The sequence below is a fragment of the Amblyomma americanum genome, chromosome 1 (assembly GCF_052857255.1).
Source record: "Amblyomma americanum isolate KBUSLIRL-KWMA chromosome 1, ASM5285725v1, whole genome shotgun sequence".
Taxonomy (NCBI): Eukaryota; Metazoa; Arthropoda; class Arachnida; order Ixodida; family Ixodidae; genus Amblyomma; species Amblyomma americanum.
This window is the reverse complement of record NC_135497.1, coordinates 298,247,726-298,271,749: the sequence shown is the minus strand read 5'-3', so window position 1 is coordinate 298,271,749 and position 24,024 is coordinate 298,247,726. Positions and strand designations below refer to the sequence as shown.

Genomic DNA, 24,024 nt, shown 5'->3' with positions numbered 1-24,024 from the left:
CAGTGGAGCCCACTTAAAACGAACCTGACGGTCACATGAATTACATTCAGTGTATCCGAGGTTCAAAGTAAGTAGACTTCCCATGTTGCAGCCAAATATACAAAGTCACACAGTGTAAATCCGTTATGCACGTCTGTTTATACAAACTAGAGCCTATTACAGCTCCTTCCAAGCCCTCCAGAGCAATCATATGCCCTTCGCCTATAGCGCTGCTATCCACAAACTCCTTCAGAAACGCGACTTAACTAATAACAGTGCTAGCCTCCACGGCAGCTAGTGGTAGGTCGGCCTCCTCATCAACTTCATCACATCCCTGGCAATGGGAGGGTTCATTACTTCGGGTACTAATATTTTCTTCAGTGTATGGCTCTCCAAAGTCGGCATCATCATTCGCACTAATGAAGCCATCCCAGGCAACATTAGGTCATGCTAGATGTCGACATGTTGCCACAATCTAAATGTGTCCGATAACAACAGCATCTTCCATCCATCGTTCCTGGGATTATATATTCTGCCTTACGCACACAGTTCTTGATGCACCTCGCCATTAGTTCCATCCGCGCGAACATAACCCATGGCGGGAAGAAAAAGAGTTACCCTAAATGGGACGCTGGCATCTGGTCACTCAATTGCTATCGGTATGCTCTGATAACACAGCGCCGATCAGACACCTATAGCACGCGAATTATGCCAGTGCCAAGTTGGCAGGTCTAGAACGTCGCATTCGGTGGCAGTAAAGCGTGGTTGCCGCAGTCAGAGGAGTGGTGCACCGCACTATCATCGAGCAAGAACAAGACCTTATATTTTTCTTCAGCCTCCCGATGAACAAATTGCCTCTCATCCCCATACCCACACTAAATTTATGTCTAGTGGAACATTCGTAGAAAAAAAAAACGTCACGCAACGTCCAGGCCTTTCCGTGGTGCCTGTAGCACACCAGAATGTAGCTTCCAAAGCACTGAATTTTTGCAAGCCTTCCCGATGACGCACGGCCACTGGTCGCTGCTATCCATTCTTGGGCACATGATGGTAACGCGAAACTTACTGCACTTTTTTCCAGCACAAGGCATGTCCTTCCAAGCCATGCGTTTTTTGCGGCTGCATCTGGAAAACTGTTGTGTCAGCATTCTGCACACCCCGTATTTATTTGTTTGCCTTTGGATGGTGGCATTCTTTCCATAGAAAGGGGGGAAGGAGGTGTCAAGGAAGCTTGGAGGTGCTCGTCGCTCTCCGCTCCTGCAACCCTGGTGAAAATCTTAACTGGTCCAACTGGTTTATGGGACATTCTCAGTTCCAACTGCACCAGCTGAGAAGCAGCTCATTGTCAATTGGTTGCAATTGGAATCAACTGGAAATTTTTGTCCATAAACCAGTTGGACTAGTTATGATTTTCACCTGGGAAGAAAGAGGGTTTTCAACTCCGGGGTCGAATTTACAGGGCGTGCTCATTCGCTGTAATTGAGTTGTGTGGCATCCCTTGTTCATTGTATCTGAGATAATTGCCCTAAAATGCATTTTGACAGTAGCACCGCCCTCATTTGTAATGAGAAAGCATTTGTTATAACTGCGGCCACTATAAGTGGGCTCGAATGTATCATTTAAAGAGGCTCTCTTATAGCTTAAAGTCCATTATATTCTAATCACTTCTCAATATTTCTTGAAATTCGAACTGAGGTTCTTCCGTAGAACGGCAACTTAGTGACACAAGTCCAAAAAATTGAGCAATCATTTGCAATGTGTCCGAAAATTTAGTCACTATTATACACTGGCTCTATACGCCATGCGGCAGGGCCGCAAAAAAGTCCGAATAACCAAGCATGTAGGAAAAAACTTAAAATGAATTTTCTGTCAGAAACTCTTCTGCTCTTGAGCTTGAGGGAACGTGACTGACACCTGCGACACAAGATGTTACAGCAAAAGGCCTACTTACTATTTTAAGCTTTTCTTCAAGGTAAACACACTGGCTAACTACAGTCAAGCCCGCTTATAACAGCCCCATTTAAAATGAAGCCTCCCTTTGTAAAAACAAAGGCGTTTTGACTGTCACAATGCAAATAAGCCTATGACACTCAATCTGAGATAGAAAGAATGTCCACTGATACGAGACTTGATCAAAGCAAACATGCAGATGTAACTAACTCACTTGTGAGGATGTGCTACAAGGCTGTGGCTGTTTATTGCTGACAAGAATGACCATCATAACCCCACCGACTTTCACCTTAAATATGTAATTATAAACACAAAATTTTCACTTGCGAGTTCTCTTCTTTGAAATGATGTGCTATTCCCCTATAACTGCTAAATAATTTATGAGTGAATTTCTTCTGGCTTGGTTTTATGGAGTTTATCATGCTAAAGTGACACAGGATATGAGGGGCGCCGTTGCGGAGGGCTCCAGATAAGTTCGACCACCTGGGGTTCTTTAAAGCGCATTGACATCGCACAGTATATGGGTATCTGGCATTTCGCCTTCATTGAAATGAGACTGTTGCGGCCGGGACTGAACCTGCGCCTTTCAGGTCAGCCGCCGAACACCATAACCACTGAGCCACCGCGGCGAGTTGAATTTCTTCTTTTATGCTATTTCAGTTTTTGCCTGATCAACCCAATGATGGCTGCGACTTCAAAAGTAGCTTTAGGCCACGCGAGGTATGAAAAAACTGCAATATAAGCATTGATATGCAGTTTTCGTTCACTAAACCACTTAAGCCAGCCTGCTTCAAGAGCTGGAATGACAACAAAGAAGCAGCAATTTTTTTCATGCCTCACATAAATTAAAGTGATAACCTTTGTTTGGCTGATGAAATCGAAAGCGCATGAGAGAAAAGTTCAGTTATAAATTGCCGCAGACTCGTGATAATTCAAACTTGAATAATTCGTACTTTCAGTGAAATCAAACAAATTTTAAAATTCTGGCTGGCAGGCTGTATTTTCAATGCGTTTTAGAGCCAGTCAGTTGATATCGTGATTTCTCTTAAATTTGGTTAAATCAAACTTTGTCTTGTTACTGCGCTCCTAGCACGTGAAACAGTGGCGACCAAGGTCGAACACGCCATATTTCTAGTGCTGAGTTAGCTCAAAATTCGGCTCCTCCAACTGGTTCACTCCAACGCAGTTCAAAGGGGGGCCGTGCCAATCAGAGTCACCCTGTCGCTGCATAGTTTCATTTTCTGAGCTTTGCTATCAGCCCGTGACGATTGCAGCTGTCAGCCACACTTCAGCGAGACAAGCCCGGCTGGGCAAAGGTTTAGATGCTAACCAGCACGTCACTGTGCCTTTTTTTTTCTTTTTAGAAGGCGTCTCAATTCGGGCACAAAAGTCCATTCCCCTTGCTTCCATCCACGTCGCTCTTTGTTTGGTGAAGCCTCCTTTCATGTACAAGTGAAGCCAAAATATTACGGAGCACACTTTGGCAGCAGAGATTTTCTGCGTTCCGTACAGAAGACACGATGGTTTCTTTGTTTCATGCGCGAGTGCATTAGTGGCATATGGTAGGTTATGTATACAGTAAGTCCTAATTTCCGTTAGGTAAGGTGTCACAACAGTTTGATTGCTGAGCTGTACTCCGTAATATTATGGCCAGGACTTTATAACGCCGCTTGTGAGCAGGCCCCACTGACAATGTGTCGCCGTTGTGAAGGAGGTCGTGGAAGGCCTTAATATGGTGCAGTTCTGCTTTGGTATTCCCAATAGTGGGCATGGGAATGCAGTACACAAAGAAAGAATTGCGACAAATTGCCATTTCTGCACAGTTTTCTCTTAAAAGCCGATGACTGTTGCCTATTTTTTCATCAATTAAATTTTCTGTGGTGCAAAACTGTTTCTGAAAGCATTTTTTGCAGACGTTCAACTATTATTCAACCTTTAAACAATTCGTACCATTTTTCCAGAAGTCCCTTGAGGTAAGGTGATTTTACTTTTGGAGGTACCAGCACATTATTGATATTTTTTTTTCACCCACACTTGAGTATACATATCATTGCCTTTCACCCATAATCATGTGGTGCTAAAAAAACTGAATTTGCATAAAAAAACAGGTCAAAAATATTATTTGTATGTATAGATATCTATCAAAAAATCCCATTTAGTTCTGGACCATATTAAGGTGCACTTCTCATACCTCAAACTTCTGATTAGGACCTTGAAGTTTGCATTAATGAGCACCTACTGCAATTAGCAGCTGTAGGTGAATATTCGTGCGGTGATCAATGTATACTATCTTTGTATCATTGCAAAGAAAAAAAACATGCAACTAAAATTATGCAGTGGGCTATGATTTTTTAAAAGTGATGAACATGAAAAGAATGCTGGTTATGCAGAACACAAACGCAAGATGAAAAAGAAGTCTGCAATGGGTGTACAAAACTGCCCTGCTAACAAAATACTTTGCCATAGATGGGGTTAACCCAACAAATTCAAATTTTGATGACCAGGCTAGCTTGTTATAGCCTGGTAAGCTTAGGGACTCAGATACGGCAAGATGCAACTTTTGCCAACTTACTTGTCCTTCAATGGTGGATGGTGTCACCAGCATCAGGGAGCTTGTAGTGGTGGCCACGATGCAGCCGAGAGGCTGCAACAGCAGCAAAATTACAGTAATTACAAAATTACTAGTTTCTCAGGGATGCTGCAACATTGAACTGAGCAGTGTGGCCAACTGGCCATTCCCAAGGACTTGGCAACATGAGTGCAGCCTCAGCCGCAAACAATTTCTAGAATAACAGGCAACAAATGAACAACTATTTACTTCTTTTCCAACACTGGTCCAAACAGACAATAACAGATTGCACAAGGATCAAAAAAAAAAAGAAAACACAAAAACTGCACTCAACCTCAATTGTCCGTCAAAGGCAATGCAATTTGTTAAGTTGACATCACGGACGACCACCTAGAGTAGTTGACTGTAGTAGTTGGTCATCAAAAGCTGGAAGCAGTCATTAGATGTCATTCAACTTTAACATTGTCTTTCAGCAATGTGGACAAGTAGCTAAAAGTAAAGCTGCAATGTTTACTAATGGCTCAAGACATCTGAAACTCAATAAATGTGCATGCGACACACCTGTCTGGTGCAGCGATGTGTAGCAAAAAAGGCCTAGGCCTAACTTTAAGCACCATTTAGTGGCAGCATCATAACAATTTGGCGTATCAAAGAATTGCAAACACTGCCTTTTCATTGGTTTATATCCCTATAACTAATAAATACTTGCTGGACTCGCTCACCTCCGTGTTGGTAAGGGAGCAGCACTCTTCTCCGTGGAGGTCGGCTAGAGCATCGATGGAGCAATCTTCATGGGCGATGTTGGGCCAGTAGCGCAAAATGCCAGCTGGCGCCACAACCAGTGCCGCCGGGGCAAGCTCACCCCTCAGCAGCACACAGACCAGGTCGGCCCGGTGGGCCAGGTCACTCGGCGGCAGCATCAGCACGCGGCACTGTCAGATAGAGTCGCAGAAGCAGTGAAGTGAAACTCCACACAAGGTGGATACAGTAAGACATCCAAGGTCATAGTCATCGGCTGGATTATGTCCACTGCAGGACAAAGGCCCTGGTATTGCTCTCCAATTGCCCTTGTTCCACACAAGCTGCTGCCACACCACATTCCTGCAAAATCCCTAATCACTTTCCTCCACCCGACTTTCCACTGCTCTTGGCTGTGTGTTCACTTCCTTAGAATACGTTACCTTAATGAACCTATCTGTTTGCAGCATCACACGTTATGCCCCCGCTCATTTCCTCGTCTTGATTTCTGCTATAACATAATTTGAATCTGTTCTCTAATCTCTCTTGCTCTCTTCTTGTCTCTCAAGATTACCTTGCATGCAAGGCCGGTTCAATTAAATCCAAATTTGAATTTAAGGACAAATTCTAACCCTGAGGTAGATTAAATCTGAATTTTCTTCAAATTTTGTGTGATGAAAAAGATCAGCCTGAAAATGAAACAACAAATATGTTTATCTCCATGTATAGGGCCTGTCCCAAAACTTCCCGGAAAGATATTTTGTAGACAGCTGTGCCGCCTGGCGGGGTGGCGCTTTGGGTGGAGAAGTTAGTGGGGGATCTAAGCTTTGAAACGAAACTGGTCTCAGTTTCCTGCGGGCAGTTGTTGAGCAGGTCACGCTCCGCACAGAGGTAGCTACTGCGCCTTCACCGAGAAAAAAATGAACCAGTTTTTGGAGCAGCATTATAGAATCAAGTTTTGAGTGAAACTGGGTAACAATAGGGCGGAGACACTCGAAATGCTTCGTAAAGCCTACGGTGACGGCGCAATGAAACAAGGCCAAACTTTCATGTGGCACAAGACGTTCTGAGAATGTCGGGAGTCCATCAATGACGACGAACGCTCAAGACGCCCATCGACATCACAAACATACGACTCAGTGCAAAAAGTGCGCCAAGTTTTGCACAAGGACTGGCGATTGCCTTAGTGGAGGCACCGCAATAATTCCGACGAGCTGGGAATCTTTAACGTGCACTGACACCGCACAACACACAGGCGCCTTTTGCGTTTCGCTCCACCTAGTGTTGTGGGGGAACAAACCAATAGGACACCCAACCCAATCACCTCTCTAGCTGCAACCAGTCAATAGCCAATAAAAGTTTTTAAGCGATAGCTTCATAAGAGTTCCAATGATTAGGGAGGAGTGTGGAATACCCAAAAAAATCATTCATCGCATTTTAACACAGGATCTTCAAATGAGGAAAGTCTGCGCAAAAATGGTGCCAGAAGTCCTGACAAGTGAGATGAAGGAAACGAGTTTGTTCAAGTGCCAGGAATTAAATGAACGATACGAAACGGACCCAGAATTTTTGGACAGAGTGATCACAGGGAACGAGATGTGGATTTATGAGTATGATATCGAATCAAAGCGTCACAGCAGCGAGCGGCACATCATGAAGTCTCCTTGCACGAAAAAAGCAAGGATAAACAAATCACGAATCAAGGCAATGCTCTTTGTGTTTTTTGACAGAAAAGGTGTGGTTCACTGTGAATTCGTACCGCAGGGACAAACACTCAATAAGGAGTTTTATTCTAAAGTGCTCAAAAGGTTGTGCAATAGGGTTCGAAGCATCCGAAAAAATTCGCAACAATTGGGTCTTGCACCATGATAACGTGTCAAGCCACAACACGCTCACTGTCTCCAGCAGACCAAAATAGGTGTGGCAACGCTACCCCAGCCGCTATACAGCCCCAATCTGGCACCCCCAAACTTCTTTTTGTTCCCAAGGATCAAAAGAACCCTAAAAGAAACTGGGCATGGGACGTTGGAGCCAGTAAAAGCAGCTGCGACGACCTCGCAGAAGGAGCTTCCCATTGACGGCTTCCAGGGTGCCTTCAATGATTGAGTGAAGCATTGGAAACAGTGCATCGAAGCAGAGAGAGAATACTTTGAAAAGTTTTAAAAAGATTGAAAACTGATACTGAATAAATGATTTATAAAAAAATGATCCGGGAAGTTTTGGGACAGACCCCGTACAGTCGCGAGTAAAAAAGATCAGCACTAGTGACATGCCACCAGAGCGGCAGATAAGACGAGTTGGACTGCAGCTACAAACATGCTGATAACAAAAGTACCAAGTGTGTTCGCAAAGCACAGTGCCGCACCAGCCGCGTGGTGTGATTTTCGCCGTTCCAGTGATGTCACTCTGCTAATCATTTTTTACTCATGCCTGTACCAGCCATATACAAACCCACTTTTTCATTGCTTGCTGCATTTGATACAGTACTCTTTAAAGGGACACCCACGGTTTAGGATCAGTGACCTGCCAAATGGCTATACATGGGCTTTTTAAACCCAAGCTGCAACTCTCCAGCAGTCAAGCCTTGATGAACAAACAGAGTAGATTTTGAAATGGCGTGTTTTTTTAGAAGAACTGGGATGCTGTTCATTTATTCCTTAAATTCACAATCCTAACCAGACAGACCTCTGTCGAGAGAGTTCTTAGGAGTCAAGATTTTTTTTTTTGTTAACAAGCGAAGAGGTTTTGCCAGTGGCTCTTGGCTTGGGAACTTCGCCAGTACATTTCATTTTGTGTAAAAAATAATTGCACCTATTAATAACAAACTTTAAAACCAAAATTCAATGCAAAGCCTCGTGGGCGCGGCGTAGCTTTCATTCCAGCAGCGGCTAGGTGCGTGTCTTTTGAACAGCTTCCTCTAGCTGCTCGTGGGTGCAGCAGCTAGCATACTCGGAGCGTCCCAAGGTCAAGCTGTATCTGTCATTGCAGGCCCCACAACTTGAACAGAGAACTCATTTTGGTGCCTTCTGACTGGTAGTGCTTGCCTGTTCTCTCTATTTTGGATAATTCGATACCTGCGTTCTTATGGCGAAAAAAAAAATCAAAATTTTATTCACTGAAAGGCACACATTCTCACAGACGTACGCAAGGGAAATGCTAGAACTTGTGCCATATGTCATTCTACATCCTTTCGTAAGCTAGCAATCATGATTTTTGAAAGATGACTGAAAGACCACACATTTCGCGAAACACGCTGAACGACTGGGTAAATGATCGAGTTGCTTGCAATAGCTGTGTAGTCCCGGGCCATGCCAGCCATCATGCTGGAAAAAAAATGCACGCAATTCAGCGGGTTTCAGACTGACCAAGCTGGGTCATGCACGCAGTATTTATTTCCATACTCCCGCGATGACCCGGGGCGCCACAGAGGCAAAGTAATCTTATCACAATGTTCGCTGATTCGCCCCCAATCCTTTGCATAAAATGGTTCACTATACTGTTAGTTGCATATAGCACATGATGCAGGACACTTACATTTCTGTTATGCAATCCCTTCTTGTATTGCCACACACACAGCTTTCGGCCGCAAACCAGCCATGCCCATCCACAGCTTGAAATGCGTGTGGTGATATCTGTGCCAGCTGCAACATAACAGGTGGAATTAGGTGCAAAAAGAGCATTTCACAAAGAATGCAAGCAACACGTTGCTACAAATGAAGTGCGAAACTGAAATGCACAGAAGCTATTAAACTGTCCTTACGCTCTGCTTCGATGAGAGCTTCGCTGACGAGTACAGGGAGCTCAGTACCGAAGATCTCAACGACATGGTTTGCAGTTTCTTCAACAACTTGAGACTGGTGCAAGGGGCTCTCGTGAAGCTGACTCCTTTAATACAGAAGAACAAAATGCATGTAATGGCAGCATAAATCGATGAAGAGGATGCAACAGCACTTAAAGGTGCCCTGCGATGTAATCAAGCATGATGTCTTTGTTCTTTGTATGCAAAGTAAGAGACACTTTGATGCCTGAGCACCCAAAGAGATCTCTGAAATCATAAAATTTAATATTTTAATCTTCCCCAGAAATGCTCATTTTGAGCCGATGGTATCGCAACACAGCGGTTATTTTCAGCCGTGGAAATGAGGTGGTATCCAGACAGGGCACTGCCTATCTCATTGGTTGGGCTTTGAACCTAGTTCCTTTAACTCCCAAAATGGATCCAAAATATTATGTTTCTGAGCACTGTAAGCTTACACATTCCACAAAAACTGAAAAGAAGCAGTGAAAGCGAATGAAAACTAATAACACTTACACTAGGGGCGACACTTTCAATTTCACTAAAAAGATTTGATTGATTGGATTGATTGACTGAAGGTTAGTGAGCACTGTTGCTAAAAAAAACAAGGCAGCACAAAAAAAAGAAAATTCGGTGGACACACCATGCCCAAAAATGTGTAGAGAAGCCAACAGGAGGCAGCAGAGGAGGTTGGGGGCATCTTCAAAGGCCACTGGACACATGCTTGCTCTACAACTAGTGTGAATAAAATCGCGGGTTTGCCGGTCCTGACCTGTGATAACAATTGGATAGCGGCCACAGGAAAGTACTGCTCAATATATTATATGCAAGAAGTTCATGAAACCGTTGCTAACAAACCATGCACATGACATAACAGACAGAACGCAGTTGCGAAGATGTACAACAAGAAACCTCTTCCCCGTAAATTCTTGAAACTGCAGTAAGAAACGATTTCCGCCGCCTTCATCGCACCGACGCATCCCATTTTTTTTTTTTTTGTAAGTGCGCACGTGTCTACGCCTTCAAGCGCAATTTTTTCTTTAAATATTCACAAGTCGCTCGCCATGCCTGATACTCCCATTGTTCCAGTTTAATTTCATCAACGCACGTGCTTGTCGCGCATCATTTCAAGAAATCCGGTCAGTCAGGCCTGCTGTGTTACTCCCAACTTCACTGCGCGCGTGTGCACCACAAAAGAACCCAGTGAGCTGTGTTTTTTGCCGAAAGAATAGAGAAGGTGGGCATGGGTTTATTTGAAATTTGTCAACGTTATTCAGGGAGGTACCGTTCGGCGAAAGCCCGTCGGAAAAATGACCACAAACAGCGCAGGCTGGGCCTTCCAAGATCTGCTTCACCCGATCGAAACATCTCTCGCAATGCTCCGCAGCAAGATTGTAACAGACGCGCGCTTCACAAATTTCTAAGAGCATTAGATATAAGGGATGTGCCCCCTGCGGTCCAGCAACTCCCCAGGCAGGTCACCGCGACGTCTCCGACTTCCATCCATTGAGCGCCATGCAGTCCTCCTTTCCCGCGAGTCACCTGGCTACAGTTGAGACCTCAAGTAATTCCGGACTTCCTCCTGTCTTTATTGTATGTCATGGATTATTTTCCCTTTTTGCTTGTCCGAAGTAGTTATTGATTTCTTGCCATTGGCAACAGTACAATATACAACGATGCATCATGCAGTGTAAATACTTATTTTGCTGCATTTCTAGCCACTTCAAGTCCTTGTTGCAATATTAATGTTTAAAAAACATGTTTTAGTCATTAACAAAATAAAAGATGTTGCTCAAAGCCCGAAAATAAGCACGAAACAGCATGATCGGGCGCCGCACTTCAGTCTCCCAGCCATTGAAACCGAAATTGAGGGTCATCTTTTAGCGTCGCCTAGCGGGCAGTCTGCGCAATGCCGCGACGATCTCGGGGCCCACTGAAATCGACGAGACGCTTCAGGCATGTTCTTCAGGAGGAATTGGTACAGCGCTTATCTTGAAATGCGGAATTGACAACCATGAATTTGGCTTTTCATGTGTTAATACGCGCGAATAAAGTCGTAAAAAAGGTGAGCATGCTGTACGTGCATTATTATGTCCGCGCTCGACGTTCCGCATTTGAATTAATGGCGAAGACTCGTTGCAAATGCAAACCTTTCGGCGTGCGTCGTCTGTTCGCGCAGAAGTTTAGGACGCTTCGTTCACTCGCTAAAAAGTGCTCCGCCTAAAAATATGCACTTAACAATGCTTCTCAACCTTAGCAAAGGTGCACAATCTGTTTTACTGTCTTGTCAGCTCAACTGCTTTGTAGAATATTTGGTTTGGTTTATGGGGGTTTAACGTCCCAAAGCGACTCAGCTAGGCTATGAGAGACGCCGTAGTGAAGGGCTCCGGAAATTTCGACCACCTGGGGTTCTTTAACGTGCACTGACATCGCACAGCACACAGGCCTCTAGAATTTCGCCTCCATCGAAATTCGACTGTCGCGGCCGGGATCGAACCCGCGTTTTTCGGGCCAGCAGCCGAGCTCCATAACCACTCAGCCACCGCGGCGGCTGTGTAGAAGATTTGCTATGGCTTATGGAATAATTACTGCACTAGCTCGCATACATAACAACTGTCTCAAGCAGTTCAATTTCAGTTCGTCTGTAATGCAAAAATGCAACTGCATGACAAATGTGTTGCATTTTCAGCCCTACTCTATTCTTTCTGCCAGTACAAATTGCACTGAGCATGCGGGCCTAGACTTTGTGGCTAAAAACCTTTACTAATGTGCGTCAAATTAAGGGCATGAATAGGCTAGTGACATATACAGCAGATATTCCAGCATGAGAGAGGTGCGCCCATTTACTGAGGCTTTGGTATGTGCACAAGAACCTCACTCACACACAAAATTAACGACGCAATGCATTTCCCAGCCTGCATATGGTGGTGCGGGACATTACAGGCCATTTACATATAACTTGCAGCTCTGAGTGTTAAGAATTCCTGTGCTTGATTTCCCCATGCAGATTGCTGCTTTATGTACATGAAAAAGAAGTACTAAAAAAAAAGCATTGTTTTATGGCATCTCTTAAAAGGCTTTATGGCTTCCCATTAAGGCAGAGGCGAGCCTGTAGCCATTTTGCTTTCTTGTACTTAGTGCTCGGAGCCTGGTCGAAGAAGAAACACCAGCCAATGTACGGACAGATGTCCCAATGGCTGGCACCTCAGCTGCTCATGCATATGTACAGAAATGTGGAAATACAAAACTTGTGCATTGCATGCAAAGCGTTCAAGGTAAGGTAGGTAAGTAATAACACAAGCAGCTGGGCAGATTAGCTAGCCTTGTGTTTTTCTTAATGAAAACCCCAAGTCAAAACAAAGCATCAAAGCCTGCTGCACAACTCTGCTACAGGCACCACAACATAAAGTCAGGCATAAAGACAAAACAGAAAGCAGACCACAGGCAAAAGCAGAACTAATTCTTCACATAAGCAGCTTTACTGTTTAACTGCAAAATGATGAAGTTCATCAGCTGTTAATTGGAAACTCTTCTTGTCATGTGGGTAATAACATCAGATATAACCTTTGTCTTGCAAAAACTCTTGCAGGCACAAATTATACAGCACAGCGTGTAATAAATGAGTTTAATGCAAGAGATCTGAGTGACAAATAGTAAATTATAATAAATAGCATGGTAGAGCGTAGAAAAATCATGCTTAGGCTTTTCCAGCACACACAGAGGCTTGATCCGAGTTGTTTTCAGCGTTTTCTACAAGTTCCTTTACCGAAGTGTTGTGCGATGTTGAACGAAAAGCATTCCCATCCAGTTTTAGTTTTGGCGTGAACACTGGGCATAGCTTGAATGTTAACTGACATTGGCAAACCGTCCCTAAGACACTGGTGATGCCAAAAAATCTGGGATGTCTGTGAACACAATCTGTTCCTTGGCCTTTTAAAACTAGCAATTTTATAGAATGTTTATTATTCTTTATCCTTACGGATAATTGACCCAACGACCACCAGATTGGTCTCTGCCGTCCTTGCAGCATTTCAGACTTCTTGAAAGCACCGACGTCCCTATCAATAAGTCAAACATTCAGTGCAATATTCCTATATGCAATCATGCAATGAATCACATTTAAGCTAGAGACGCAAGCATTTATCTGCTTCACATGCATGTTCAGCACCAAGAGAGTTTTCAAGTAATGATTTGCTGCACAGCGATAGCTCAGTATTATAACATTTGTCTCAGATGTCAATCCTCCCATGTTTTGTACAATGAAAGGTGAAAAACAGCTAGACAATGTCGACTGCTGCGTATTTTTTTTAAAGATTAGCTATCCTGAAGTGAAGCTTCTCATAACTTACTGCCTTAGAGTATTGTCACGAACTAGAAGACGACAAAATGGGCAGCGGCGTGGCACGGAGCGCTCGCACTAGGCCCAACGCGATTAAATCATTCCAACGCCATTTGTCATGTAGTCCTGCTTTCCCCTGCTTGCCGTTACGCAATATTTGGTGGAAATGCGGGGTGAATAATTCTTATCACTTTGTAATGTGATCAGCTTGTCGTCACCCTCCCTCTCCGCACATAGGAAACGGAGAAACATAACTGCAACATGGGGGTCCACCCAAATGGGTAACTTCAACTTAACAGTTCCACACCTGTTGTGTGCTCATGTCGATCGACTGCTCTGCTGGTGAAAACATGCTTCACTTTGGGCATGAAGTTGGGAAATATGTTCCCACAAAACAATTCATAAATCCTAAAAGTGGCTGTAAACGTACACTGCGAACAGCAATGTCAGGCAACGGGACCCCGCCGTGGCCGGTGTCGCCGTTTCTGCAGCTGACTGTTGCGATCGCATAAGCCCTAAGTGTTAGCTCTGGATTCGAGCACCTCACATGCAGCACAAATTCCTGAGCAATAAATCGTTCTGTGCTTTAACATCTTGTCGAGCTGTAGTGACGGAGGCCGAACAGCACATATCTTCACACCAACGACCGCAGTCATGCGAAAACGGCTGTGTCCGAAGTTGTCCGAGCGAGAAATTGGTGCTCCTCAAGGAGAGAAAAGAGCCTACTTGACCAAATCCCCGAACTTCCACAATGCTCTAAAATGTTTACCGCCAACCAAACGCTCCAAGCAAAGCCAAGAGCTGTCCGTGGAGCTCGTAGCAAGCAGTCTGCGAACGGATCGCAACGGCGTACTGTTTTCGCCGTTCACTACTTGACGGCACTCGGAACATGTTGCATTCCGTTGCTTTGAAGTTGCTGCAGTTTGAGGCAGCGCACAACACCCTGCTTTCGATGTGAGCGTTAGTATTAAGGAAAGAAATGCCGAAACCGCACGTCTGCAAGCAATACCTATAGAAACGGAACCGCAGGAAAGACCCAGAAGTCCAAATTAACGTGACAAAGCTCAGCCGTAACGCAATGTCCGATGTATTTTGGACACCATCTATTGTAGGCCTCGGAAATAAGCCTTGAGGTCTCCTTTATATCTGGCGATGATAGCGATCCGATAAAAAACCGCTTCACAATTTTCGCATGGCGGAATCTTAGTATACTACACACACGCTACAAAAGGCAGAGTGGGCAAAAGAAAAGGAAATATAAATAACATTGCCCGGCCCGCAACACGAACGCTGCAGTGGACGCCATGCTGCCATTGCTACATCGGCGAGACGAGACGCTGCATCAACGATAGAACGCAAGCACGCCAAAAATAGAGAAGTCACGTAGAAACTATATGAGCGGAAAGCGAAAATTGTGAAGCAGTTTTTGCATCGGACAGCTATCATGGCCAGATATAAACACCAGACCTATAGGCTTATTTCCGAGGCCTAATCACACGTGCACCAGCAGCCCGTCTTCCCACAAGAAAATGCATTTTTTAATCAGTGATCCTAACAATTCCGCCCAGGTAGTTGCGCGGTTTCTATAGGTATTATAGCTCACTACGCTTCCATTATATGCTGCCTCACATGTTCCAATAAATCATATGGTTGCTAGTCAGCGCGTCTCGTTCCCTTTGTCCCGTCGTAAGCGCTGTTATGTCCTCTCAGTCGGCTGTACCGACCTGCCCGCTCCAGCTCTCTTCTGCAATATAAACCACTCGTCCCGCTAGTTATGCTCGAGGTGCAAAGGTTCACAGGAACATTAAACATGAGACAACAAAAATAGCAAATGTCATTACCTATGCATATATGGCGATCGGCCGTACGACGGCAGCATTCCTCTTCGTCCACTTCTTGGCAGCGAGTCAGATTCGGTGAGAAAAGTGCCTCGAGCGGAACCCGCACGCCTCGGAGTGAACATGGTCCAAATAAAGAGAACAGCTCACGAAAAAAAGCAGCGTCTTGCGACGAATGCGCGACGATCAAACGACGTCTTGAAGTGTGGTCCGCGGCGCAGAGCAATGGCAAATGGAGCTAGTCGTCAGAGGGATGAAAAGCCTAGAGGGCGCTGGCTGCAAGAGTGAATTTGATTGGTTGTTGGGGAAAGGAAATGGCGCAATATCTCTATCACACTGCGGTGGACACCTCAACCGCGCCGTAAGGGACGGTATAAAGGAGAGAGTGAAAGAAGAAAGGAAGAGGTTCCCTAGTGGAGGGCTCCGGAATAATTTCGACCACCTGGCGACCTTTAATGTGCACTGACATCGCACAGCACACGGACGCCTTGGCGTTTTGCCTCCATAAAGACGCAGCCGCCGCGGTGGGAAGAGTGCTGCCGCGTCGCTTGCGGCACGCAGAGAGCATACGCGGCGTCTGCTTCTGCACGTCGTTTCGTGCGTTGTTTTAAGGGGAAAGCCTCTACAGACTCGTGACTCGCCAGCGGGAATGTTCGCAGAAGTGTGTCCCACTATAACTGTAAATCAAACGTGGTTGAGGTGTCTACAGAGATTTTGAGATCTGAGAGCTACTGCATCGTTTCCTCAAAAACATTTCCTCAAAACACATGTTTTTGCATTACTCCACGTAAAAAATAATGTGGATTAGCTCAGCTAATCCAGGATACACAAAGCGAAAAATATCGGCGTTCACTGTGTCCATTGGCGTTGGGGTTGACAATGTTCTAGATGACGATGGCTCTGAACAAAGGAAGGACGCATAACTGGCTCCCTGGATATGTGGACGCCTCATTCGTGCTTTGATTCGTGGTTAGAGAGATGTGGAATGAATGAATTAGCGCTGACAGCGTTGTGGCTGACATGCGGCACTGCAGCAATACCCAGGCCGCAGCATTCATTTGATGATCAATCTCTCACGATCAACCATTAACTACATGCGACCTCCCAGGGTGGCAGGGAGGACGCCCTGCCTATCCAGTGTGCAGAACGCAATCAAAGCAGGCTTTTGACACCAACGCCATGTACATGAAAGCGAGATTGAGGTCCCCACAGACCCAAGGAGCCGTTGTGCGTAGTTCCTTTCGTGAAAATGAACAGCCTTTGCAAACTTCTCAAGGCAAATGAATTCTATGAACGCCGTCGGCTCACTTGTTTTCTTCGGTTTTTGAGGAAAGCAAATTGGCACAGTAACCGTCTCACATATCTCGGTGGACACCCGAACCGTGCCGTAAAGGTAGGGATAAAGGAGGGAGGGAAAGAAGAAAGAACTGAAAACTGAAAGTTGCATTTTGAGGAATGCCCCGCCGCTGTGGCTCAGTGGTTAGGGCGCTCGACTACTGATCCGGAGTTATTTATTTTATTTTATTATTTATTTCATAATACTGCAGGCCACTGCTTGGCCCAAGCAGGAGTGAACATATAATGATACATAACCAAAAGAATAAAGTTATTCAATATTAGCAGCACACGGAGACCAAAAGAATAAATTTATATAATGTTAGCAGCGCACGGATACCAAAAGAATAAACCAAACAATAAACTTATACAATATCAGCAGCACACGTATACAAAACATACATATAATCAATATTAGCAGGTAAATAGACGATTTAACGCATCAGAAAAATTTTGCGAGGAAAAAACAGATTCCGGTAGCGAATTCCAATCTTGCACTGTTCTAGGGAAAAAACTGTATTTAAAACTGTTAGTTTTGGCGAAAAGGGGGAGTAAGTGAATGTTCAAGAACGTTCCGAGTCCTTCTCACTAGAGGACGCTTAATGCACTCCGGTAGCTTCAATTTATTTTTACCTGTTAAACTATTAAACAAGAATACCAATCTATTAATCTTTCGGCGGACTTCTAGCGTAGGAATGTTATTTGACATCATTAACTGCGATGGAGAGTCTTCCCTTTTGTATTTTCCGTATATAAACCTAACCGCTTTCCTATTTACTTTTTCAAGGACCATTATGTCCTTTTTCGTGTACGGGTCCCAAACGACTGAGGCATATTCTTTCTTTCTTTTTTATTTGTTGCTTAGACGTTTGCCTAAGAAGGGGCTGAGGCTAAAGGCACAATGTTGCCTGACAGGGCCTCAGCCCCCCACTACATGACAAACAAACATACAAATTACAAATTATAACAGTCCGGCGGGCCGGTAAAAAAAGTAGGCCAGATGTAAGCGTTATACAGAGGAAAATACATACGGAAGAAAATACATACAGAAAAAAAAAGACAGAAGCGCGTGACAAAAAATTTGCATAATAAATGTACGATGAGTATATAAATAAGAAACAAGGACCAAGACATACATGAAACACTACATCAAATAACAAAGTTCTACTTAAGGCTTGTTCTAGCCTACTGAAAAACAAGACATTATGTACATATAAACACAAAAAAAGAGTACAGAGAGGCGAACACAGAATCAGTAAAAAAAAAGAAAAAAATAGACCACAACTTGCTCGCATAAGAAATTTTAGCGATTGCTATAGGTGACATCGCTGCAGAGAAGAGCTCCCTTACATTCGTTTTTGAAAGTGGAGAAGGGTTTACTGTAATTAATATTTATATCTCTTCTATTGAGAATTCTGATAACTTGAAAAGAAAGTGCTTGACGACCATAATTTGTCCTTATCCTCGGCATCTCTATTTTCGGGTCTCTGATAGCGTACAAGTTTATTCTGTCTGTGGATGTGACATACAAGCGATTTTTATGTATCCATTGTAGCAACTTAAAGTAGTATACCTTGTCTGCCCTCAGCATACTGTACTTTAATAAAAGTGGATGCGTTCTTAGTTCCCTATTTTCGCCATGATAATTTTCGCATATGCGTAACACTTTCTTCTGTAAAGTAATTAATTTTTTGTAATTAGTTTCAGTTGTCGTACCCCAGACTAAAATACCATAACTAATTCTAGAATAGAATAGAGAATAATATAATGTCTGCTTCATCCAAGATGGAATCAAGTGCTGGATTCTGTAAAGACAACCAATGATCCGTGATAAATCAGACTTAAGGCAACTAACATGGGCGTTCCAGGACAGATCACTGCTGAACCATACACCCAAGAATTTTTGCTCAGTGACCTCCTCCAATAGGCTACCTTCATATCTGATGCTAATAGGGTTCTGATCCCTAACGCTTGTCGGTTTAAAAATTACGTATTTAGATTTTGTTGTGTTTAGAGTAATGCGATTGGCTTGTAGCCACCTGGAAAGTTTTAATAAGTAATCATTGACAGATTTTTCAAGGCATGTTTTTGTTGTTCCTGTAAAAAATATATTCGTGTCGTCAGCATACATGATTAACTGGGGGGATCCTGGTATCATAGTTATATCATTCACATATATAAGAAAGAGTAAAGGCCCCAAAATTGATCCTTGAGGGACGCCGTGTTCTATCTTCATTTTACTCGAAGTGCGATCGTTTATGACTACATACTGTAATCTGTCGTTCAGGTACGTTTGCAACAGCCTCAGCGCAACGCCCCGAATCCCGCAGATCTCTAGCTTTTTATCAATATGTCATGTTGCACAGTATCGAACGCTTTCCGAAGATCTATAAATAGACCAAGGATTAAGAGTTTCTTCTCTATGTTTTCAATAATTTTTTCTTTTATATGTATAAGAGCTTGTTCCGTAGACTTATTTGCTTGAAAACCATACTGTGCATCAGCTATTATTTTATGTTTCTGAAAAAAGCTGTTAAGTCTATCATTAATGACGCGCTCAAATATTTTTGAGAATACAGTTAGAACAGAGATTGGCCGGTAGTTATTCATATTTGTTGCACCGCCGCCTTTATACACGGGTACTACTTTAGCTATCTTCAGGTCATCCGGAAACTCCCCAGTAAGAAGCATTAAGTTGATTATATAGGACAACACATGACTAATATGATTTGCAACATGTTTAATTGGCAAAGCCTTTATACCGTCATCTCCAGGCGTTACGTCACTTTTCAAGCTTCCGATTATTTTGCAAATTTCGGTTGGATTGCACGGAAAAAGCGAGATAGAGCTCATTGGACTGTTTGCATGTGTATAGTAGGACATGCTAGCAAGTTGGCCTGTATATTTCCCTGTGCTAATGAACCTAAGATTCATTTCTTCAGCAAGCTGATCATCAGACAGACGTTCGCCATCGACTGTGATATCTGTTACACAATGGCTTGAGCGCCTTTTGTTCATTAGGTCGTTAACCATCTCCCATAACCTTTTATAGTCGTTGCGAGCACGAAGAATTTGAGCCTGAAAGTACTCGATCTTTGCTTTTTTCAGGTCTGAGATCAATTTGTTTCTGTAGGATTTAAATTCTTTCAGTAACTGCAGATCACGACATTTAAGAAAAGCATGAAACTTCTTGTTTTTTTCTCTTATTCGTTTAAACAAGTCAACAGTCAGCCAGGGTTTCCGCATTCTTTTTCGTTTTGTTTTATGCTCGCGCAAGGGAAAAGCTGCATCGTAGCACTGTAGCAGCCTACTCAGGAACATTTTGTAGGCGACTGTAGCATTAGTTTCCTTGTAAACGTCGTCCCAGCTTTCTTTCTCGATTAGGCTGCAAAAATGTCGCAGGCTTTGGTCATTAATTGTGCGATACCAGGTACTTTCTTTGCTACCTTTATATTTACCAGTCACAGTGGGGTCCCAAGCAGAATACTGGAAGGTGATCACTGAGGTCGCATATCATGACTCCAGCAGAAATATCCTCACAACTCATGTTGGTAACACAGATATCCAGGGACGTTGCGGTATCAATAGTCACCCTTGTAGGTATTGTCACAACATTAGTGCAAGCGTACAGGTGCATAATGTCGCGGAATTCGTTTGCATTCGTGCTGTCCGATATTGTATCAATATTCACATCTCCGAGAATAACAAACGACTTTGTAATGGCTCCAACATAACTCAGTGCACTTTCTAAATAGTCACAAAAATCGGACATGATACCAGATGGCGGTCTGTATAGACCGCACCCAAGTTTCGTAAGCCAATTTTTTCATGTGTGCTGGGGCAGTTTTTAGCTTTCTACGTAAAACCCATAGCTTTCTCAATGCGGCTGTAGAATGTTTTTAGTAATGTGTGACGACCGGGTTCGAACCCGACCGCGGCGGCTGCGTTTTTATGGAGGAAAAACGCCAAGGCGCCCGTGTACTGTGCGATGTCAGTGCACGTTAAAGATCCCCAGGTGGTCGAAATTATTCCGGAGCCCTCCACTACGGCACCTCATTCTTCCTTTCTTCTTTCACTCCCTCCTTTACCCTTCCCTTACGGCGCGGTTCAGGTGTCCAACGTTATATGAGACAGATACTGCGCCATTTCCTTTCCCCCAAAACCAATTATTATTATTATTATTATTATTATTATTATTATTATTATTATTATTATTATTATTATTATTATTATTATTATTTTGAGGAAATGCGCGGCGCTGTGCAGTGGTGGAACACCTGGTGCTCGGTGTGACTTGGGAGCGAGAGAGAGAGAGAGAAAAGGCGACGGAGTCGGCGGCGGCGACCTGCGCCATGCGTGTCGTCACTCGTGCTCCGACATAACCCGGCTCGCGCGAAGCGCGGTGTTGACTAGCGTAGTGAAGCTTTTCGCTTCAAAATTCATTTACGTAAGGAGACAAGTGTCCTCACAGTTCAATAATAATTAGTTCATTAGTAATTAGTAAATATTTAATTGGCAGTTGATAATTGTAATTGGTTAATTAGAAAATTAGTAATGATAGCTGTTGGTGTATTATGTCGTAACTGGGAACTCAGTATATGATAATGCACTGCGCATGCGCGACGCGCCAGCAGACAATGCACCTGCGCTTCAGCCTACTGCGCATGCGTGTGACTTCATTGAGTGGCGCCACCATCGTTCGAGAGGAGCGCTCCCCAGGAAATCTTGCCTGACGCCTCCATTGGCGTTGCAGCGTCTGAACGATTAAAGCCGGCTGCGGAGGCTGATTTGTTTGACGAGCGGCAGACGGGTTTCCGGATGCGGTGCACGGCTGATTCAATATCGGAGGTTGTCACAGCGCTGGAACACGCCAGCGCGGCAGTTTAGGTTGCGGTGCTGCTGCTACTGGACGTCTCGGGCGCTTTTGAAACCTTCACTGCGCACCAATTCTCGCGGTGCTTGAGGGGGCCGATGTGAGCTGGCGCCTTTTGCAATATGTTCGCGGCTTCCTGAGCGGACGCACCATGCGTGTACGAGTAGGGAGTCAGCTCTCTGAGCCTCGTCCGGTGGACCTGGACGTGCCGCGGGGCTCTGTCTTATCACCATTTCTGTTTAATGTGGCCATATGTCAGTGGTGTCGGCTTGCCTTCCACGAGCGCCCGACGCCATGTGTACATGTCCATATATGCAGACGACATAGCTCTGTGGTGCCAGGGACCAACGGGCGAGGCGCTCCGCATGCGGGGGTGCCTTCAGGGAGCTCTGACCGCAATCGACGCCGGCTTGCGCAGCCTTGGTCTGTCGCTGAGCGCGGACAAATCGGTGGCCATGGCCTGCGTTTCGCGCTCGCGCGCGCGTCTTGTGCCACTGTCACTGGACGGGACTTCAATTCTTTGGCCTAAATCGGCGCGGTAACTTGGCCTGGACATCGACTGGCGCCTTTCCTTCCGTCCCTCGGCGACCAAGGGCCTGTTTGCAGATGAAAGGATCACCGCCGCCGTGCACAAGCTCACCGCTCGAGACCAGGGCATCTCCCAGCAAGCCGCGTTGCGGCTATGCAACGCCGCAGCTTTTGGGGGCGGCGCTCTATGCTTTGCCGCTCGTCTCGGTGCGCAAGCCGTGCTGGAAAAAGCTAGAGCTCCAGCATCGCCAGTCCATGCGCGTGTGCCTCGGCCTGCCCAAAAACTCGCAGTGCGCCGCAACGCTGGCACGCGCTGCGGTAGCTCAGTGGTTAGGGCGCTCGACTACTGATCCGGAGTTCCCGGGTTCGAACCCGACAGCGGCGGCTGCGTTTTTATGGAGGAAAAACGCTAAGGCGCCCGTGTGCGGTGCGATGTCAGTGCACGTTAAAGATCCCCAGGTGGTCGAAATTATTCTGGAGCCCTCCACTACGGCACCTCTTTCTTCTTTCACTCCCTCCTTTATCCCTTCCCTTACGGCGCGGTTCAGGTGTCCAACGATATATGAGACAGATACTGGACCATTTACTTTCCCCCAAAACCAATTATTATTATTATTAAAGGGAGTGGCGCAGTATCTGTCTCATATATCGTTGGGCACCTGAACCGCACAGTAAAGGAAGGGATAAAGGAGGGAGTGAAAGAAGAAAGAAGAAAGGGCTCCGGAATAATTCCGACCACCTGGGGATCTTTAACGTGCAATGACATCGCACAGCACACGGGCGCCTAAGCGTTTTTCCTCCACAAAAACGCAGCCGCCGCGGTCGAGTTCGAACCCGGGAACTCCGGATCAGTAGCCGAGCGCTCTAACCACTGAGCCGCGGCGGGTTAGAGCTGAAAGTTTAGCCTTAGTTAAAAGTGCTGCGATTAAAGTGAATTACCTTTTTTCTAAATGTTCAATCTGCAGCATGTATAATATGTTTTTGAGTATAGGGGTACCAGATAATAGCCGCATATTCTAATGCAGGAAGTACATTTGATTAATAGGCAAGAAGCCGACTTTGTCAACTTCGTGCTTGAATCGGAGCGCTTGCAAAATCTGACAGCAGCAGACTCTCTGCTTTTTGTGGCGAAAGAATTGCTTCCTCTTATGGCGTGCATACCTGGCTCATACCCTAAATGTGCTCCCGCTGCACACAGTATCCTCTCTGAAGCTTATCAAGACAAAACCGAGAAATCGCCTCAAAGAAAATTCATTGGACTGTCTCATTCATATTGCGTGTTAAGGGCCAGACGTCAACAGCTACCCGTAAGATACGATAAGGTGAAGTGGGCAGGCTGGAGAATTAGAGGCTTGAAGTGTAATTAGTAGGTTCAGAATGCAGTAATAAGCTCTCTTACATTGTGTGGTCGCGCTAGAACGTCTGCTGTCGTGAATCTTAATTTAAAACCCCCTCCGCCCCTCTCGTTCGCCAATTTTCTTCAGAAATTCCTATGGATAACCCTGATATATACATATATATACTTGTAAAGTAGACTGACACACGCTTAAAACGATTCGAAACATCAATAAACCGTTATTTTTAAGCGTGTGTCAGTCTACTGTGTAAGTTCTTAGCGCCTTCCTCGCACAGTTATATGTATACAGGGCGTCCCACCTAACTTGAACCAAGATCTTGAAAAAACCTAACCGTTCTTCAGAACTGAAATCGCGTAGACGTTCTCAAGGTATTCTGCGGCGATAATTGCACTCTCACGCGAGCAGAATGCACAAAGCGTCGCCAGCCGCTGCCGGTAACGCAGGAGCCGAGCAAAGATAGCACTTTCTCGTAAGCGAAGAGATAATAATAATAATAATTGGTTTTAGGGGAAAGGAAATGGCGCAGTATCTGTCTCATATATCGTTGCACACCTGAACCGCGCCGTAAGGAAAGGGATAATGGAGGGGGTGAAAGAAGAAAGGAAGAGAGGTGCCATAGTGGAGGGCTCCGGAATAATTTCGACCACCTGGGGTTCTTTAACGTGCACTGACATCGCACAGCACACGGGCGCCTTGGCGTTTTTCCTCCATATCAACGCAG

General features: G+C 44.8%; 1 protein-coding gene across 2 annotated transcripts in view; it reads right to left on the bottom strand.

The window, feature by feature from the left end:
- The window catches only part of LOC144115270 (nuclear pore complex protein Nup133-like), a 144,638-nt gene extending 129,220 nt beyond the window's left edge, over nt 1–15,418 (bottom strand). Inside the window, exons 1-5 of one of the 2 annotated variants that reach the window (XM_077649577.1) lie at nt 15,213–15,418; nt 8,997–9,121; nt 8,771–8,877; nt 5,221–5,430; nt 4,502–4,573 (exon numbers count right to left, since the gene is read on the bottom strand). In XM_077649577.1, the coding sequence (XP_077505703.1) occupies nt 4,502–4,573; nt 5,221–5,430; nt 8,771–8,877; nt 8,997–9,121; nt 15,213–15,334 (636 nt within the window). In that variant the 5' untranslated portion in view covers nt 15,335–15,418. Of the gene's footprint in view, nt 1–4,501; nt 4,574–5,220; nt 5,431–8,770; nt 8,878–8,996; nt 9,122–9,675; nt 10,573–15,212 lie in introns of those variants that run through there. The other variant, XM_077649578.1, reaches the window with a different exon arrangement.
- Between the last annotated feature and the right edge of the window lie 8,606 nt (nt 15,419–24,024).